Source organism: Anolis sagrei, chromosome 6, assembly GCF_037176765.1.
Source record: "Anolis sagrei isolate rAnoSag1 chromosome 6, rAnoSag1.mat, whole genome shotgun sequence".
NCBI lineage: Eukaryota > Metazoa > Chordata > Lepidosauria > Squamata > Dactyloidae > Anolis > Anolis sagrei.
In genome coordinates this window covers 84,466,404-84,486,258 of record NC_090026.1, presented here as the reverse complement: position 1 = coordinate 84,486,258, position 19,855 = coordinate 84,466,404, and the positions used below count along the sequence as shown (strand labels likewise).

Genomic DNA, 19,855 nt, shown 5'->3' with positions numbered 1-19,855 from the left:
GCACACGCACACACAGATTTGTAATGACCTTTGAATCGTTTTTAATGGATCACACATTCCTAGTGTAAATGGTAAACAAACCTTAGATTATTAAGTAATGCATTCCTTCCTCATACAAGATGACAAACCAGAAAGTGAAATTGATACCTGTAGGAATCCTGAGACAAAGGGCAATGGGAGGAGGCTAGTGTCTGTGTATTTGTTGCAGAAATGCCCTTTTCCCATGCTGTTAATCACCAGAACTTCTGTAAAGTAACATAAAATCAATTTTGTCTGATGCCTGCTAAAGAGTCTAGGGCTAAATTGTCTGTCACAAGGAAACTTTGCTATGAGGATTAAAGTATCTCAAATTCTTCTTTTGTTTACTTTCATTTAAAAATGTATAGCCATTGAGTGAAATTGGGCTCCTGCGTTGAAGGATAAAAAAAATCTACTATAGAACTACGGAATATATATGTTGCCTTTGTGAACATTGAGATGAAAGGGGAAGGGGAGAATAGTGCAGAATCCCATAGTTTCTTGCGGATCCAGCCTGCTATTTTGAGATCTTTTGGAAAACTATTAATTTAATATAAAGTCATTTAAAATCATTAACAAAATATATATTTTATTGAAAATTATAAACATTGAGATTGGATTCCATATATGTTTTATTTTTGATATTTAGGATAATTATTATGTTATGTTTCAGAATACGAAATGAACAAAAGATAAGCCATTTTGTGTAACCTTGTCAACAAACTGTGTTTTTCTCTTTGTTCCATAGACCTCTCACCCATAAAATATGAGATGGCATCATGTGATTCATTCAGCAAAATATCGTTCTACCTCTTTGACAGAGAAAAGGAGCATCTTATGAGGATACCTATGAGGCTACCTGACGACTTCCAAGGACCCTCACCAAAACATCAGAGCTGCCTAATTTGACAGGTTCTTTGGTCTTAAAATTTTACTCAAAATTTTATCTCTGTATTTACTTGATCCTGATTCTGCTTTTTATTCATTTCTTTAAATGAGTTCTGTGCTATATCAGAAAATTTAGTTTCAAAGTCCCAAGTATATTATTTCATTTAAATAGTATGAGAACTAATAATCAGATTTTTAAAAATGTCCACCATCATTTTACCTCTGCTACATTAGGGCTGAGCCAAAAGTTAATTGGAGAAATTTTCGGCATGAAATGAGATTTTTGTGAGACAGGGTAAAAAGAAAATCAAGCAAACCATTTTTCTTTCACCATTTGAATTGCACAACTTGCTGTCATAGCATGGAAGTTGTTATTTTAGTGGTATGAAAACAAACCAGAGTGAAGGAAAGAGTAAGAAGCAACACAGCTTATCTCTCTTTCGTCTGGACTTTTGACCCAGAACCATTGAAGAAAAATTGTATTTGCCAGCAGTGAGGGACCTGAATGCCAAAATGCTTGCACTTTATCATCCCCTGCTTATCTTTGTCCAGATGTTGAAATTGATTTGTGACTATATCCTGGAAACTTACAACAAGCAGTTTTGTGAAACATACATATGTATATTGACAAACATAGGTGGGTTTCCCTAGTTTACCTGGGATTTCCCTGTTTGATTGCTACATAAATCCTACAAATGAAGGTAGAATAAAGTAAATCAAAATGGAAGATACATTTCCCATAACCAGCCAGAGAGCTTAATGAGCATTACGGATTTGTACCAATATCTGCCAACGGCATTCATATGGTTGTATTTCAAATAGACTTACAATGCAGGATATATGGAGCAGAACAAAGATTAATTTAATTCCCACAGTATTTAGATCCTGTTGGAAAATGATAATTTTATTGTTTTGTTTTTTTTTTAAAAAATTATTATATTGGGAAATGCAGTAATTAGCATTCCAATACAAAGCACCGCAAGCCGTTTTGAGAAGAAACTAAAAATTACTCTTCCCTGCCTTAACCAAACATCCTTGAAATATAATTCAGTGCACTCTCTGAAAGTCAACTGCAGAGTTTTGAAAACTGTTAGAGTCAAGTTTTTTTAAAAAATTGTTAGAATGGAGTGAAGAAATTAGTTTAACAGCAAAATAGCACTCTAGTAATGTAGAAGGGAAAAAAATTACATAATGGCAGGCTACCAGAGGTGTAATCTTTCACACATGCTTAATGTGATTGGGATCATTATATCCCATGTTCCCTTCACTCTTTATCTCTGGTATCGTATTTCTTAAACAAGAATTCAGAATCTTTTGTATTCTCGAATTCATGTTTGTTCTCACCCAGACAATTACATTTGTCCACTCCTCTGCATATATTGTGGAGTGCTCATGAACATGTTATGCTTGTGATTCAGTTTAGATTCAGATTAGAGAGATGGGCCAAAACTAACAAAATGAAGTTCAACAGTGACAAATGCAAAATACTCCACTTTGGCAGGAAGAACGAAATGCAAAGATACAGAATGGGGGATGCCTGGCTCGAGAGCAGTACGTGTGAAAAATATCTTGGAGTCCTCGTGGACAACAAGTTAAACATGAGCCAACAATGTGATGTGGCAGCAAAAAAAGCCAATGGGATTTTGGCCTGCATCAATAGGAGCCTAGTGTCTAGATCTAGGGAAGTAATGCTACCCCTCTATTCTGTTTTGGTTAGACCACATCTGGAATATTGTGTCCAATTCTGGGCACCACAATTCAAGAGAGATATTGACAAGCTGGAATGTGTCCAGAGGAGAGCGACTAAAATGATAAAAGGTCTGGAGAACAAGCCCTATGAGGAGCGGCTTAAGGAGCTGGGCATGTTTAGCCTGAAGAAGAGAAGGCTGAGAGGGAATATGATAGCCATGTATAAATATGTGAGAGGAAGGAGGGAGCAAGCTTGTTTTCTGCTTCCCTGGAGACTAGGACGCGGAACAATGGCTTCAAACGACAAGAGAGGAGATTCCATCTGAACATGAGGAAGAACTTCCTGACTGTGAGAGCCATTCAGCAGTGGAACTCCCTGCCCCGGAGTGTGGTGGAGCCTCCTTCTTTGGAAGCTTTTAAACAGAGGCTGGATGGCCATCTGTCAGGGGTAATTTGAATGCAATATTCCTGCTTCTTGGCAGGGGGTTGGACTGGATGGCCCATGAGGTCTCTTCCAACTCTTTGATTCTATGATTCTAGGTACACTAGTATATCTCACATTTCTAGACCTTTTTTTATTAATGGCTGCAAAATTGCAGCATCTGACACTGCTTACATTGTGAAATTTTGAGAGAATGATCTCACTATTGCCCCTGTCATTTTGGAATGAATTTAGTGATAACAGTATTAGAAACTGGTTAGACTGGCTTTCTGGAGCACAGACTCAAACTGTTGTGTTATGTCTAGGGGTTTTACCCCAAACTCTGATACAACAATGGAGAGATATGGTATGGCTATAGTTTAATAGAAACACAAATATCGAACATTTGCAGATGATATAGAACTCCAGGTTATCTCTATGTAATTTTATAAAATAAAAATAAACTTGGAAAGCTATAGTCACAAGCAAAACAAGAGTATATAGTGTTAGGAAGGAGCTGGTTTTCATTTCATCTTCTGTTTTATTTCATTTTTCATTTCCCCATTCTATCAAATCTACACCTTAGGTTTGCCATTGTTTTTGAGTGTGGTTTCCTCCAGCTTATGTGTGTGTTCTGTGCATTACATAGTTACAGTACATTATGGCCTTTTTGTTTTCTTACATTGTCATTGGGATATGAAAATTAAAAATATTTTAAGAATAACCTTTTGATTTTGAAATGGAAGTGAGTGTTCTGTTCATGGTAGTTTATCTCTTTCTCATATCCTACAAAGTGAATGATTTTTATTCCCATTTTCTATATGGGAAACTAAGGCTTAAATTTTGTGATATTGAAACTCATTTATGGCTGAGCATTTAAGGAGATTAAGTCTGTTTTAGAATATAAATACATAAAGGAATCCAGGAGCACTTTGGAGGCTAACTGGTAAAAAGGAAATTTCTAGCATATGTTGTTGCATGTCTGATGAAGTTAATTGTAGTCCATGAAAGCTTTTGCCTGTAATATCTTTTTTCAAAGGTGCTGCAAATTCATGTGCATTTTGGGGGTTCTCAGATAAATATTTCTCATGCAATAGACCCGTTCTTAGATTAAGAGGACAAATCATGTATGAATTGCCCCTCCTTTAGTTCATGAACACAAAATGAAAGTGACTCAGATTTCATTCTTTTCCTGCAGAATTCTACACCTCACATTATACGAATGTAATCAGCATTAACTTCCCTTTATGTTAAAATAAGATTAATGTATATGTAAATACAACTAGGAAGGGTATGCAAATATCTCATTTTCTAAATGAAAGGAAATGTATATTGAGATAAATAGACTTGCCAAGAGTGTAAAAATGTGTTGTAAATTCTTAATAAAGAAGAAAATTAAAGAGATTGTAGAGCTAAATATCATGCCTTAGTGTTCCATGGTCTGCCTTTATGCTGTATTTCAAGATCACGGAGAAGGGTACTACATGAATTTCCCCACTTGAGAGTCTGTGGCATTTAAGAGAACTTTCCATTTATTGTATAAACAAGGTTTCTAAGACCGCATTGGGGGTTGTTATGGTTTAGGCTTTGAATATGTTTTTAATCAGTTTTTTGAATGTTAACTGTTAATTTTTCATTAATGCCATTGATGTTTAATTCTTTTTTTAATGCTTTTAATTTAAGCCACTTTGCGACTCCTTTGTGGAGAGAAAAAATTGCGTATAAATAAACATTAATATTAATAATAACAATAAGTACTATAGCCCATTCTATCTTTGGTTGCTTTTTAAAATATAAGAGATTACTCCCAGACCCTGCTGTGATGTAACAATATGCATGGCGAAAAACAAAAAGCATGGACTGAAGTTAAGAGAGCGTTTGAGCCAGGAAATTGAGAAATATTTAGTTTATCTTCATGATGTGTATTATTCTAGTAAAAATTCTTCCTCTCTAAAATAGTTTAATTTGGCTTTACAGTGTTACAGAATACTTTTAAGCAAGGTCATTAACCACAAAAATGCTTGCCTAATTTGCTATATCTGCTTGAATCCCCCTGTAAATCTTATTAATGTGTCTACTACTGTATGAGAAAGAAAGTAATTAAGTTTTATTACTATTGTTTGAAAAACCTTTGATAGAGAAAGAAAAATTCCCTCAAAAAGTTGTCATAATAAATTGGGACAGTGTCTGTTCTCTTTAAAATATAGATTTCAAATTTGCATGACCCCACTTGGAAGTTAACAAAATTATAAAACTTTTTATAAAGTACAGTACTCTGGTACGTCTTACTGAAATCAGTTGACATCCATAAATCTGCATTGTAAAGTGCACTTAATTTGGCTTTCTAGCCTAATAACAGACTTTTTGTTTTGTTTTAATTTTCCAGGCATGCTCTTTTAAAAAGAAGTCGACACATCTTTCAATGACATTGCTAAAGAACATGAGTTTAGAGTTTTGTGCCTGAGATCCTTTGCACCACTGTTGGGTAAATGAGAAGTGGCTGTGTGATTATGCTGACATCCCAGTATGCATTTGGTAGACCTGTGGTTAACTCGCTCCCTCTCCATGTGTCTACTCTTACAAAGCTTTGTCCTCATGATACTGTGCTTTCATTCTGCCAGTATGTGCCCCAAAGGTTGCCTTTGTTCTCATTCTGGAGGTTTAAACGTCAGCTGCAGCAATGCAAACCTCAAGGAAATACCCAGAGATCTTCCTCCGGAGACGGTCTTACTTTATTTGGACTCCAATCAGATCACATCCATCCCCAATGAAATTTTCAAGGATTTGCACCAACTGAAAGTCCTCAACTTGTCCAAAAACATTATTGAGTTCATCGACGAACACTCCTTCAAAGGGGTGGCAGAAACCTTACAGATGCTGGACTTGTCTGACAACCGGATAAAAAGCGTGCACAAAAATGCTTTTAACAACCTCAAGGCTAGGGCTAGAATTGCAAACAATCCTTGGCACTGTGACTGCACACTGCAGCAGGTCTTGAGGAGCATGGCCTCCAACCACGAAACAGCAAACAGTGTCATCTGTAAGACTTCAGATTTAGACGAACATGCTGGGAGGCCGTTCCTTAATGCTGCCGACGCTGACCTCTGTAACCTTCCTAAAAAGACTACTGATTATGCCATGCTTGTCACCATGTTTGGCTGGTTCACCATGGTGATCTCTTATGTAGTTTACTACGTACGGCAAAATCAAGAGGATGCACGCAGGCACCTTGAGTACTTGAAATCCCTGCCAAGCAGGCAAAAGAAACCAGACGAAGCAGATGATATTAGCACTGTCGTATAGTTCCCAGAACCACAGGCATCACTGGAGATGGAGATTAGATGCAGAGGACACAGAGGCCAGATGTTTACTTCTAACATTCGTTGTAAACCTGTAAGACTTTTTCAAATTAAACTGAATTCTACCACTGTCAAAATTTCTAACAAAAACAAGTTTTCTGTTCTGGGTGATACAGTACACCTTTATTGTTTCTCTGGTGATATTCTAAACCAAGTAAACTAATATGTAAACATTAGTTTAGACCCATTCCACTCTTTAATAATGAAATTTATTTTTTTAATTTAAAACCAAATAAAAGCTTAACTTTGAACCATGTAAATACCGAGTAGTTTATTGATCCAAAGCTTTGCATGATTAGTTAATTGTGTTTGTGTGTGTCACAGAGAAAGAGAGATTGAGAGACAGACAGGGGGCTATAGCAAAGGAGTGCAGAAACTAGAAATATAATTTACTCATCCAGACAAACTTTGCCAAATCTAAGTGGGTGGAAAAAAAACATTATGCCATGCTTGTCACACTTAAGAAAAAATGTATTCCTCACAGAGCATCAGTTGCACATGATGCAACTGGGGTCAGATCAGTTCATACACCCCTCTTCCTGCTTCCATAAAGCTCTCCTACTAAAGAGCTTTTGAAATATTCAATCCATATGTGATTCAAGCACATGGAAACTCGGAGCTATCATGGATAAACACAAAAACATTCAGAAAAGGTAAGTAGTATATTAATTGTAAAAGGGTATTGATTGTGCATTATCGAAGGGGTGTTCTGATCCTTTCTTGGCAGCAAATTCTAGAAATCTCAAGGAACTTTCTGCAGTACTACAATATAAATAGTTGTGACATGGACTTGAGACAGATATTAGAAATGTTATTGTTTTAGTTCTGCAAAACTTTCTGAGACTGTCCTGTGGAAATGCCTTTTCAAGTGAACATAAACGGAACCCCCACAAACCCAAAATCTCCAAGTAGTTCCCTAGTTACTACTGCCATCTCATCCTCCTTCATCGTCTTCTTGCCACTTTACACTGTCTCAGCCACATAACCCATTCTTCCCACCTCACATATTCTGGTTCCTCAAAATTCCACACATCCTCTTTGTAAATTGATCTCTCTCTCATAAAATAGGGCAATGCATATCTTGGCAGAGTTTTAAGATTCCTTGTTGTAAGATTGAGGCTAAACACATTTATGTTGTGAAGTGTATAGAGCAGGGGTGGGAAACTTTTGGCCCACCAGATGTTTTGATCTACAACACTCAGAGATAGGCCCACCCAATATGACCAGTGGTAAGGAACTGGGAGACATTCAAACACCTGATAGGCTAAATTTTCCCACCCAGGTTAGAAGATGCAGTCAGATTATGCTATTGTTACAACACCCATGCCTAACATTCTGATGATCAAATATCTGAAATTTCTCAATGTTTTTTCAGTACTTTTAATCTATGGCAAAAGGCACACGTGTTTTTTTGTATCTTTGTGTAAAAGTCGCATTCTGTGTTTTAGACTATTGTTTTAAAAATATGCTTCAATTGTGGAAAGTATAGATGACTGAACTGAAGGAACAGTTATAGTATTTTCCGACATTACTTCCAGATAATTTGTGTGTGGAATGTATTATCTTCCTGTCATTTTGGTTCAGTTTATTTTAATGACTTGAATTACAGAAACAACTGAAGACAGTTCCGGAAGCTTATATCACTGAAGAAGACACCAACTTTGGAGATACATTGTTATAGTTTGAAAGAAAGGATTTTTTTCATACATTCATATTGAATTAATGTTTCAAAACACATTATTTTACCATCATAAGTGTACAAAGGTGCTTATAAATCTGTACAGTTTTAGTTTTATTGGGTTTAGAGCAGACTTTAAATATTACTTGAAAAAAAGTAAAACAGCTATGGTTCTGTTCCTTACTTGTTGCAGCCTCTAAATTTTGGATCTTTACAATATTCATTGGAATTAGAATTGTGCAATAGACGCCCATGGGGATGCTCTGGTTGGGGAAGGGAATTGCTGCTTCTTACTATCATATTGTATATAGTGGTCAAAGAACTTTATTTAAAACTTGTACTGGCTCTTGTGCCTAGTAGTTGCTCAGGTTTCTGCTCATTCATATGTGCATGTCAAACTGATGAACAGCCAAGCAAAATGATTCAGGAACTGCGGTGGTGGCTCCCCAATCTTCCTGCAATAAGAGAGATGCCTAATTAAGATTTGATTTATTTGTGGAGTGCCAACATAAAGAAAAGGAAGGTCTCAGCATGTTGTCAGCACACATGTTGGAGCTTGTGGGTAATAGCTGGATCATATAGTAGCAAGAAGTTGATGACTTCGTCTACAGTTCTTTTCAATCCTAAAAACTGGCTTATGTTGATTGGAGCAGATGAAAATTGAAATCTTTTGGAAGATCAGAGAAAACTATCTATATCCCTACAGTACAGGTGATGTATCTGTTGACTTGAAATAGAACTAAAGCTCAATGTTAACCCAAGTGCCTCAATTTTACACTAGTGCAAGTATCATGATGCAAGTTGCATTGTATATATGGAGCAGAGATGTCTCAATATGAGCAGTGCCTCCTATATGGTATGCCACAGGAGCAGTGTTTTGGAAAACAAGTAAATAGAAGTGTATCCTTTCACTAGTTTGCCAATGTTTCTTGGCTTAATTCCCCATCTTTTTCCAGCATTCTTCACTTCCTTGAGATCTGCAAAGAGGATCTGGTGGGCATGGACTGGGCACAAAGTGTTGATTTGAAAAATGGATGTGGTCATAATTGAAAGGAAGGTAAAGTGTATTTCCCATTTCAGGTGCAGAAAGTCACTACACCCAAAACTGACATTTCATAAGTTTAGAACTACGGTATGGAATTTTAAAAACTACAATGTCATTTCTCCCTCACCCATTACCATATCTCATATTAGAAACCTAATGCTCTATTCAGAGCCATGTGTGAGTTAGACATATCTCTCTTTACCAGGCTTGGAATTTAATTAAACTATTCTAAAATAGAAATGGAGATGAGCTTTTGTATTCTCTGAACAAAACTGAAAGATGTGTTTTGCCTTGAGAATAACCTAAAAATGTCTTTTTTGTTGTTCAGTGTTTGGGGGGGAGGCAAGGTTCCTCATTTCTGTAGCTATTTGAGAGTAAATGTTCTATAAATGAAGAGGTAGAATTAGAATTGGAGCAGGAATAATGAAATATCACAAGGGGTCTTATTTGACTAAAAGGTGAAGCTATTGCAGTTTGTCAGTGGATTTTTCTTTAGTTATCTTCTTTAAGAAGTGGGAGTTTGAGACCATGTGGAATTTGTTCAGGTTTTCCAGCACATTGAGATGAATGGCATGGCAGGCTTGTACGTAGTGGGAAGGCTAAGCTAAGGTTAGTGATAGTTTCACTGGATGGTCTTCAACAAAGTTTACTTTTCTGTTTTGTTTGTAGCAATAAAATAAGTATTATAATGACTTGCTTCTTAATATAATAACATGCTTCCATTTGAAATGGGTATAGCTACTTAATGATACAGCTGTGTGTATATAAATAAAAGGACCCTGTTGAGATTAATTTTCATGTGGACACACTGAAAATGTATCAGACTTTTGTGTCCAGTTTTCTCTTAGACGCCATAAGACAGAAACTACAATTAGTTTAGTTTTATATACAAACATGCATAGACTAGTTTCAAGTGATAATCTTAGGAAATATTTCCCCCCATATTTTTTCATAGATTTCAGTGTCAAATGCCTACTCCTATTCTAGTTGACAGCATGTCATTTGCCAGAATGAAATGTTAAATTGTAACACTCATCAGTATGAAATGAAACACAAAAAACTTCTGGATGTTGCCCAAGAAACAGTTCTTGTTTTGTTGTGTTGTTTTTGTTGAAAGCTACCTCCTGAACTTTTGGTGTACTGTAGGATTATGTGCTCTTTTGCTCTCCTCCTCCTCCCTTTTGGAAAATCTATCATTATGCCAAATTCAAGTATCTTTGTGATTGTGCTGATTTAGGATGCTTGCCATAGTTACAATGACGTAGATGCAAGAGAGTGAATTTCTCAATATTGGAGAAATTTCCCTGAAGGTTACAGTATTTGGACCTCTATTTCTTCTTGTTGTTTTCTGAAACAGAAATAATGATATGGCATTTTGTTGTCTTGGACAGTTCGCTGACAGTTCCCAGCATCATCTGCTGCTTTTTATTTTTGATCATAAAAGGTTTGTTATTGCAACAGAGGTCTTTTTCATCTGAAGTTTTCTTCTGGAGATCCTCCACAAACTATAATTCAAAGACTGCTGCAATAGAGAGCGAGTTTTGCCCTCAGTTTAACAAAGAGGCTCTATGTCCTAACAACACTAGATCCCATCTGAATTTCTGAAACTAAGCAAGGTGAACCACAAATGAATATCAGTAGCGTCAGGCTATATTTCAGAGGAAGGAGCTGGTAAAACGACCTTTCAGTATCCCTTGCCTAAGAAAATTTTGAAATTCATGGTGCTGTCCTAAGACAATAGGCAACTTGAAGGTACATGTACACATTCCCCTCACAATACAGTGTCCCTCCACTGTAATAAAGAAGTTCTGTCCTCCACCCCCAGTAAACATTCTTCTATGAATAATGTGGTCTACTAAAAGAGCAATAAATGAGCAAATCAGGTCTGATCTCTCCCTAGAAGGCAAGATAACTAAATTGGTGTCATATTTTGAATATATTATGAGAAGATGTGACTCAATAGAAAGGAGTAGGAAAAGAGGGAGTAGGAAAAGAGGATCACATTCCAGATGGATAGACTCAGAAATGGAAGATTGCAAGACTTCAACAGGGCTGCTGAAGATGACTTGGAGGTCTTTCATTCATGGGCTCCTTGACTACTTGGAGGTATCTCATTCATAGGTCACTATAAGGCAAAGTCAGCTTGATGGCAGTTAACAACAACTCTGCCCTCTATTCCACTGCAATAGAGGAACCATGCGCCCCACTGTAATAAAGAGGCTATTTTCTCCCTTTCACTAGATGATTTCTTTCCCCCTACTATAATAAAGGAACTCTGTCTCTTCTCTCCCATTTCTCCTATGCCTTTTCTTATCAAAAAGAAATAGAAAGTAACAAACAGTGAAGAAATAGAAACAGGAACAACAAAATCCACCCAATACTCAGCAAAATCTAAGGAGCTCTGCTTTGCAGCAGTCCAGAGGAAGCCATAGGAAGTTGCCCCAACAATTGGAATTGAATCAAAGAGCTATCATTGTGTAATCTTAAAAGGGACCAAGAGTAAAGAGAAAGAAGATGGAATATCATCTTGGCTGACTTCAAGGACATTTATACCTTCTCCTATTGGACAGCAGAGTTATAGAAACACTGGAGACAACACAGAAAAGCGAGAAAGATTGATTTACAATCAGTCATTTTTTTCTGACTGCATATATTATTATTATTATTATTATTATTATTATTAACTTTATTTGTACCCCGCTAGCATCTCCCGAAGGACTCGATGCGGCTTACACAGGCCGAAGCCTCAAAACACAATACAATAAAGGACGTAACATCACAATAACAAAGCAAATCAAACAATAAGCAAAATATCATAACTCCACAATAACTAAGCAAATCAACAGTAAGCAAATAAGCAAATAACGACAATGGCAGAACGTCAGGACATTATTAAAACAGGTTCGGCCGGCGCAATGGGGTACAAGGGTTAAAAGTGCTGAAATGGTAGGAGGCACGTAAGGTTGAAAGTGCGGTGTGCAGCGACAATTTATTATGCTAAGGTGCTACTAGGACTTGGGTGGGGGTTTCTAGTCTGGGAAGGCACAACGGAACAGCCAAGTTTTTAAATTCCTTCTGAAAACGGCTAGAGTGGGGGCCTGTCTGAGATCTTTTGGGAGGGCGTTCCAAAGTCTGGGGGCCGCCACAGAAAAGGCCCTGTCCCGCATCCCCACCAAGCGCGCTTGCGACGTGGGTGGGATCACGAGCAGGGCCTCTCCGGATGACCGTAACGAGCGTGTGGGTTCGTAGATGGTGATGCGGTCACGCAGGTAGGGTGGTCCCGAACCGTTTAGGGCTTTGTAGGTAAGCACCTGCACCTTGAATTGGGCTCGGAAAATAAAAGGCAGCCAGTGGAGCTCCTTAAACAGAGGGGTAGACCTCTCTTGATAATGAGCCCCGGTTAGCATCCTGGCTGCTGCCCGCTGGACCAATTGAAGTTTCCGAGCTGTCTTCAAGGGCAGCCCCACGTAGAGCGCATTGCAGTAATCCATTCTAGAGGTGACCAAGGCGTGGACCACCCCGGCCAGATCAGCCTTCACGAGGTATGGTCGCAGTTGGCGCACAAGTCTCAGTTGCGCAAAGGCCCTCCCGGATACCGCCGACACCTGAGCCTCAAGTGTAAGCGAGGAATCCAAGAGGACACCCAAACTGCGGACCTGTGGCTTCAGGGGGAGTGTAACCCCGTCCAACACAGGTAACCACCCTATACCCCGATCCGGTTTACGATCGACCAGGAGGACCTCTGTCTTGTCGGGATTGATCTTCAGCTTGTTCTTCCTCATCCAGATCGACACAGCGGCCAGGCACTCACCTAGCACCTGAGAAGCCTCCTTGGAATTAGGTGGAAAAGAGTAGTAGAGTTGCGTGTCATCTGCATAGAGATGGCACCCAACTCCAAAACCCCGGATGACCTCTCCCAGCGGTTTCATGTAGATGTTAAAAAGCATGGGAGACAAAATAGAGCCTTGCGGGACCCCACAGGTCAAAGGCCAGGGGTCAGAGCAGGCATCTCCCAGCTTCACCATCTGAGTTCGTCCCTCCAGGAAGGACTGGAGGCACGACAGAACCGTGCCCCCAAGGCCCATCCCGGAGAGACGACCCAGAAGGATACCATGATCGATGGTATCGAAAGCCGCTGAGATGTCCAAGAGAACCAGCAGAGTCACACTCCCCCTGTCCAGCTCTCTGCGGAGGTCATCCACCAAGGCGACCAAGGCTGTCTCGGTGCCATGACCAGGCCTGAAACCAGACTGTGACTGATCTAGGTAGTTGGTATCGTCTAGGAAACCCTGGAGCTGAGAGGCGACCACCCTCTCCAGCACCTTACCCAAAAAGGGGAGGTTGGAGATCGGCCTGTAGTTATTCAGCACCGAGGAGTCAAGGGAAGCTTTTTTGATAAGTGGGCGAACCACGGCCTGCTTCAGGTTAGATGGAAAAATTCCTTGCTCCAACGATGCATTGATAATCGGTAAAAACCAGTCAAGCAACCCCCCTCTGTCTGATTTAATGAGCCAGGATGGGCATGGGTCCAGGGATGAGGTGGTCGCTCTCACAGCCCCAAGGATCTCCTCTACGGTTTCAGGAAGAACAAGCCTAAAAGAATCCCATAAAATTAGACAAGCAGGTGCCTCCGTCACCTCTTCTGGCACTGCGATGGAATTGGAGTCGAGCTCGAGGCGTATCTGGGCGACTTTATCTGCAAAATGGTGTGCGAAATCGCGACACCGAGCTGCGGGGTCGTCGGGGACCTCCTCCACCGCTGGTGGGTGGAGGAGTTCACCCACGACCCGAAACAGCTCCGATGATCTATTTGCTGCAGATGCTATACGAGCGGTCGTGAATTACTTCCTGGCCGCCCGTATGGCCACGGAGTATGCCTTAAGAGAGGCTCTAGCCCGTGCTCGGTCAGACACGTCTCGAGATTTCCTCCATTTGCGCTCTAGCCCCCTTCTCGTATGCTTCATCACAGCCAACTCCTCAGTGAACCAAGGGGATGGCCTGTCACGACGCAACGAGATGGGGCGTTCGGGTGCGATCGTATCTAACGCCCTGGCCATCTCCCCGTTGTAGAGAGTTACTAAGGCGTCGATAGAATCGCCAGGCTCCAAGGCAGGAAGAACCCTAAGATTCCTCAGGAATCCGTCCGGATCCATCAGTCTCCTAGGGCGGACCATCTTAATTTGTCCTCCACCCCTGCGGAGGTTTAGGGTCGCAGTAAGTCTAAATGTGATCAGATGATGGTCAGACCATGACACTGGAAGGATGTTTTGATCTTCCACTCTGATCAATTCGTCGTCCGCCACAAAGACGAGGTCGAGAGTGTGCCCAGCTTGATGCGTGGGGCCAGATATTATCTGCGACAGTCCTATGGCCGTCATGGTGGCCATAAAGTCCTGAGCTGCGCCAGATAAAGTGGTCTCGGCGTGGATGTTAAAGTCTCCCAGCACCACCAGGCGCTGGGAGACCAAGGCCGAATTAGAGACCACCTCCGCTAGCTCAGCCAGGGAAGCTGCTGGATCTCGGGGTGGGCGATACACCAGCAGGAACCCCACACTGTCACGGCTCCCCACCTTCAAGTGGACGCATTCAAACCCAGCAGCTTGCGGGACAACGCATCTGGTCACGGCGATGGATTGCCGGAAGACCACTGCGACCCCTCCTCCCCGCCCCCCTTGTCTGGCCTGTTGATGCACTCCGAAACCTGGAGGACACAGCTGGGAAAGGTTTACACCCCCCGCCTCATCCAACCAGGTCTCGGTGATGCATGCCAGATCCGCCCTCTCATCCAGGATCAAGTCCTGGATGGCTGCGGTCTTACCATTAACGGATCTGGCATTAATCAACAGGACCTTAAGACCAAGGGGGCTGCCAAGGAGCCTACCACTACCCACCTTTTCCAGGGTCGCAAGGACTCTGTTGCGCTTCTCCCTGGGATGTTTATGATCCGCAAATCTCCTTCCCCACACGACTCGGATAGCACCCCCTTTCTCTGGAACCTCCCCTCCCCCCGCTCGGCCGGAATCTAGTCAGCTCTCAGGGGAGGAAGTTGGGCTGGGAAATAGTCTACCTTGGGCATTTGGTAGGGATGATTCTGATATTGAGGTGGACAGAGAGGTATCAAGGGAGCTAAGTGGGCTAAATAAAGGGAGTGTTCTCGAGCGGAGAAGTGTGGCTGGCTGAGTGGAGGCGACTGGGGCAGATGGGGTCTCAAAATTATACGAACCAGGAGGGGGGGCCGTAACTGGTGAGCTAGTTGTGGAGTTCGCCCGGGGGCCAGGTGGAGTATGGTGGGACAAAGCCCCAGGATCGAACAGGGGGCGAATGTGAGGGTCTACAACTACCCTCCTAATGGTGATGCCCCATTTCTTTAGGCCGGATTGTTTAGCCATTAGCTCACCAAGCCAAGTGCTGTCTTCTGATGAAATTTGAAGACGGGTGGAGCGGTCAGAGGATTGGTAATCCCTCCACAACCACACTATGGCCTTTAGTCTTATGTCCTGTGGTCTTTTACCTAGGATTTGGGCCAGGGAATTGCACACTGCCCTCTTGGAGGTCCATCTGCCTCTGTTTATCATTTGATCGGCAATGTCCACTGCAAAACTGTCTGTGGAAAGATGTTGATTCCAATCATAAAGTGCAGTGAGCTGATCCATGTGGCCGGATGTTGTGTTATTGGCCGTTCTCTGAGTAGCCAGCCCAAACCGCTGCCACTCCCGGATGTTTCCATTCCTATGTACGCCCAGGAATTCTCCTTTTCCCTCAGATGTCTCATCTTTGATCCCTCCCTCCCTCCCTCCTTCCGCCTTATGTTCCGAATGCTCTAAAGTGCTTTCCTCCCCATTCTGGCACAAGTCCTTAGCTAAGTCTGCACAGTCTTCAGTCTTTGGAGGGTTAGATTGCACAGTAATTCCTGAGAAGGAGGCAAAGCCTCTGAGGAGATGGTCCATTTTCTCGTTCAAAAACCTGAGCTGGGACAACACATGGTTGAACGAGTCCCTCAGGAGGTCGTAAAAGTGCAAAATGTCATTTTCCGGATAAGGGTCCGCTGTAGCCATTCCTATGTCAATAAATTCACTCTCTCACCACTAACACCAGACACTCTTATCACTACTCACTCACTCCCACTTACAACACAATCAGTCAATCCACCAAACATTCCACTGCTCCCATACTCTTCACATCCTCCCACATTTCTCTCAGCACACTAAAACCAACTTATACATTCTCTCACACACCCCGCAGTCATCCACACCTTCCTATAATTCGCTACTATCACGGACAACTCATACGCTCTCCTGGGCTTCTTCACTCACACCATCTCATGCAATCCTATCCTCTCCTATTGATACTCCTAATTGCTCCTCGCACCTCCTATTATTATCAGCAATTAAACATATAACATATAGCTAACTAAATAAAATACAACTAGCTAAGGAAAAAGTAAGAAAAGAAAATAAAAATAGTAAGAAAGAAGAAGAGTCAGATGGCAGCTGCAAATTCTGCTACAGGCAGAGCCTGATGAGTTCCTCAGCTCCTTCCAATGCTGGTGGGTGGATCAACCGACTCCCTCTTCTTCACCCCTTTATCCCGATGGTGTGGGAATAAAGTGACGCAGCCTGGTTCTCAACCGGCCCTTTCCCGGTACGGCGAAAGGGCCGGTGGCTGGATGGAGCAGCAACGGCTGGCTCCTCTTCCTCGCCCTCCCGGTGGCGTGGGGGGGGGGCGGATGGCGCGGCCTGGTGCTCAGCTGGAAGGGCAGCAAAGGCTGGTTCCCTCTTCCTTGTCCTCCCGGTGGCGTGGGGGGGGCGGATGGCGCGGCCTGGCGCTCAGCTGGAAGGGCAGCAAAGGCTGGCTCCCTCTTCCTTGTCCTCCGGTGGCGTGGGGGGGGGCGGATGGCGTGGCCTGGCGCTCAGCTGGAAGGGCAGCAAAGGCTGGCTCCCTCTTCCTTGTCCTCCCGGTGGCGTGGGGGGGCGGATGGCGCGGCCTGGTGCCCAGCTGGAAGGGCAGCAACGGCTGGCTCCTCTTCCTCGCCCTCCCGGTGGCGTGGGGGGGGGGCGGATGGCGCGGCCTGGCGCCCAGCTGGAAGGGCAGCAACGGCTGGCTCCCTCTTCACTTGTCCTCCCGGTGGTGTGGGGAGGGGGGGGCGGATGGCGCGGCCTGGCGCTCAGCCGGTGGCTGGATGGACGGCCGTAGCTGGCTCCTCTTCCTCACCCTCCCCGGTGGCGTGGGGGGGGGGGCGGCAAATGGCTGGCTCCCTCCCGATGGCGTGGGGCAGCAGGACGGCGGCCGAACAGGCCTTCACTCACCTCCTCCAGCACTTGGGGCCTAGATGGAATGGAGGCCCTACAGCAGGTGAGTGGGTTCCTCCCCCGGGACAGGAGATGGGAGGGCGCGACGATGGAAAAGTCGCGGCTCCAGGGCAGCCGGAGCAGGCCGCGATGCCAGGCGATGAGGAGGAAGCAAGCCGCGAAGAAATGGTGGCGTGGCGCAGCCAGCCGCGATTGAGTGGCGGCGGCGCGCGGCTGCTCCGTCCCTCGGGGGTCTCTTTCCCTTCTGTCGACCCCAGGTGCCCTCCGGGGGGGGGCCCTCCCCAAAATATATATTTTTTCATATGGTGGTTTGTGAAATTGAATTAGGAAACCATCTAAAATATTCAAGGCCAATATCAACTGCTAAGTTGTGATTTTGTTCCTAGCAAAGCTGATGGACTATTGAAGTAATCAAGCATCTATCCCAGATCTCTCACACTGCACATATATCCTATTACTAAAGAGGATTAAATCTCTAGATAGCTCCAATTTAATATATACTGCTTACAGGATTTGAACATTAAGAACCTTTATAAGCTAAGTGAGTCTTAACTTTCTTATGGGAAAAAAGGGAAAAGAAATAAATCAGAATTTTCCTATTCTTTTGGCAATATGGGTGAGAAATGTAGCCCAATGTGTGTTGTGGACTATAACATTCAGAGATATGGCACAAATAAAACTATGAATGTGAGTGATGATCTGATAACCTCTGCAGGTGCATCTGCAGTGAAGAATTAAACTGCCAAGAATCAATGCTGTGGAATCATGGGAGTTATAGTCTAAAAGGTTGGTGCCTTGCCAAGCTATAAATCTTGGGATTCTACAACATGTACCATTCAGGGTATTGCATGCAAGGCCAATCGAGTGGTGGTTTATGGCTTTCATGTCAGTGAGGCAACAATTTTCCTATATGTTTTACTCAAAATTCCAAGGAAGCTCTTCAAGATACTACCACTATTTGGAGGTTAGTATTTTGGATACCCCTTTTAAAGCCAGGGAACCAGGCTCCACACGTAACACATTGGATTTCAACTTTTAGCTGAGGATTCACAAACTGTGTTGCACTCTGAATTGACATGAGACATTATAGGCACCACTGCCTTTTCAGATTTTTAGAGGGACAAAAGAATGACTAGTTTAAAAAAGGACAAGAGTGGATTGTACACAGGTGGGAATCCTGCATGTCCTTTCTCACCTGTACATGGTAAGCTGTAAGGTGGAGGGTCCTGTAATCTTCACTATCTGTTCATTATAAAAAGAAAATCAGTAAAGGTGAACAAAGTCCAGAAATAGTTTAAATTGGGTTCCCTGTTGAACCTTTGATTTAAATAGATATCCAGGGTCTGCCAGAATTGAAGTGACCATAACCTCGGAGTGTTGTGTAGTTTCTGGGCTGTTTGACCATGTTATAGCAGCATTTTCTCCTAGTGTTTCACTTGCATCTGTGGTTGGCATCTTCAGAGGAGCCTCTGAAGTTGCCCAGAAATCACACAACACCCCGGTGATTCTGGCCGAGAAAGCCTTCAGCGATACATTGACTCACTTCATGTGTCATGGGAGCAACCAGACTGAACTAGGCAAGGTTTTCAAGCACCATCTGCTCTACTTCTCTCCTCTCCTCTCATCTTTTCTAGCAGAGATGCCAAACCTGATGACTCGAATGTCTTTTACTTTAAAGATGAACAACATAATAAATTCAGCAGGAGATAAAGTTGTGAAGAACACTAATCCCCAACAAGAAATAGGGTGTGTCTGATTTGAGTTGGCCTGTTAAAGGGGGGAAAAGACAATTTTTTCACAATTCAATACTTCATTGAGAATATTTCAATTGCACAAAACAAAACAAAACTCTGCTTTTTTGCACAGAAAACATGAGCAAAACAAAGCACACACCTGTTTTATGTACCAAAATTGTTTTTTTTTCAGAGAACACATGCTGGAATGCACATTTCTCTGCATAGAAATGTACGTATTTCTGCAAAGTGAGCAATTTTAACACAGTCTGGATAATTTTAAATAATGGCTGGAAGTCTGTTAGAGACAAATGTATGCCTAACTGTCCCTTACATGGGGATGGCCTTTTTCAGACATTGCAGTGCTTGGTGTTTTCTTCTTCCTTCCACAGTACCCAAAGTCTCCCCACTGACTTAGGGTGAGTCTACATGGACATGAAAACCAGTATTCACTCTGAATTGACTCCTGGTTTTGTCATGACTTCTATGTACGCCCAGTGAATATTGCAGTTATCCAGGGTTAAACCCACTTTGTCACACCTCAGACATAGTTGGAGAATGCTCTGGAGTTTGCTTGAAACTCTGGATTGTCCTGTGGGTTTGGAGCAGTATGAAAAGCCTAATCAGATCCAATTTGGACCAGTCCATTATTCACACATGATACCACTTCCATTACCCTTTCTCTGCACCCATCAACACAGGGAAAGGGAGATGG

General features: G+C 42.5%; 1 protein-coding gene across 2 annotated transcripts in view; it reads left to right on the top strand.

Annotated features, from left to right (window-relative positions):
* The window catches only part of LRRC3B (leucine rich repeat containing 3B), a 66,167-nt gene extending 59,532 nt beyond the window's left edge, over positions 1-6,635 (top strand). For both annotated transcript variants that reach the window (XM_060781899.2, XM_060781898.2), the window contains exons 2-3: positions 767-930; positions 5,403-6,635. In XM_060781899.2, the coding sequence (XP_060637882.1) occupies positions 5,543-6,319 (777 nt within the window). In that variant the 5' untranslated portion in view covers positions 767-930; positions 5,403-5,542 and the 3' untranslated portion in view covers positions 6,320-6,635. The remainder of the gene's footprint in view (positions 1-766; positions 931-5,402) is intronic.
* Positions 6,636-19,855: the final 13,220 nt, after the last annotated feature.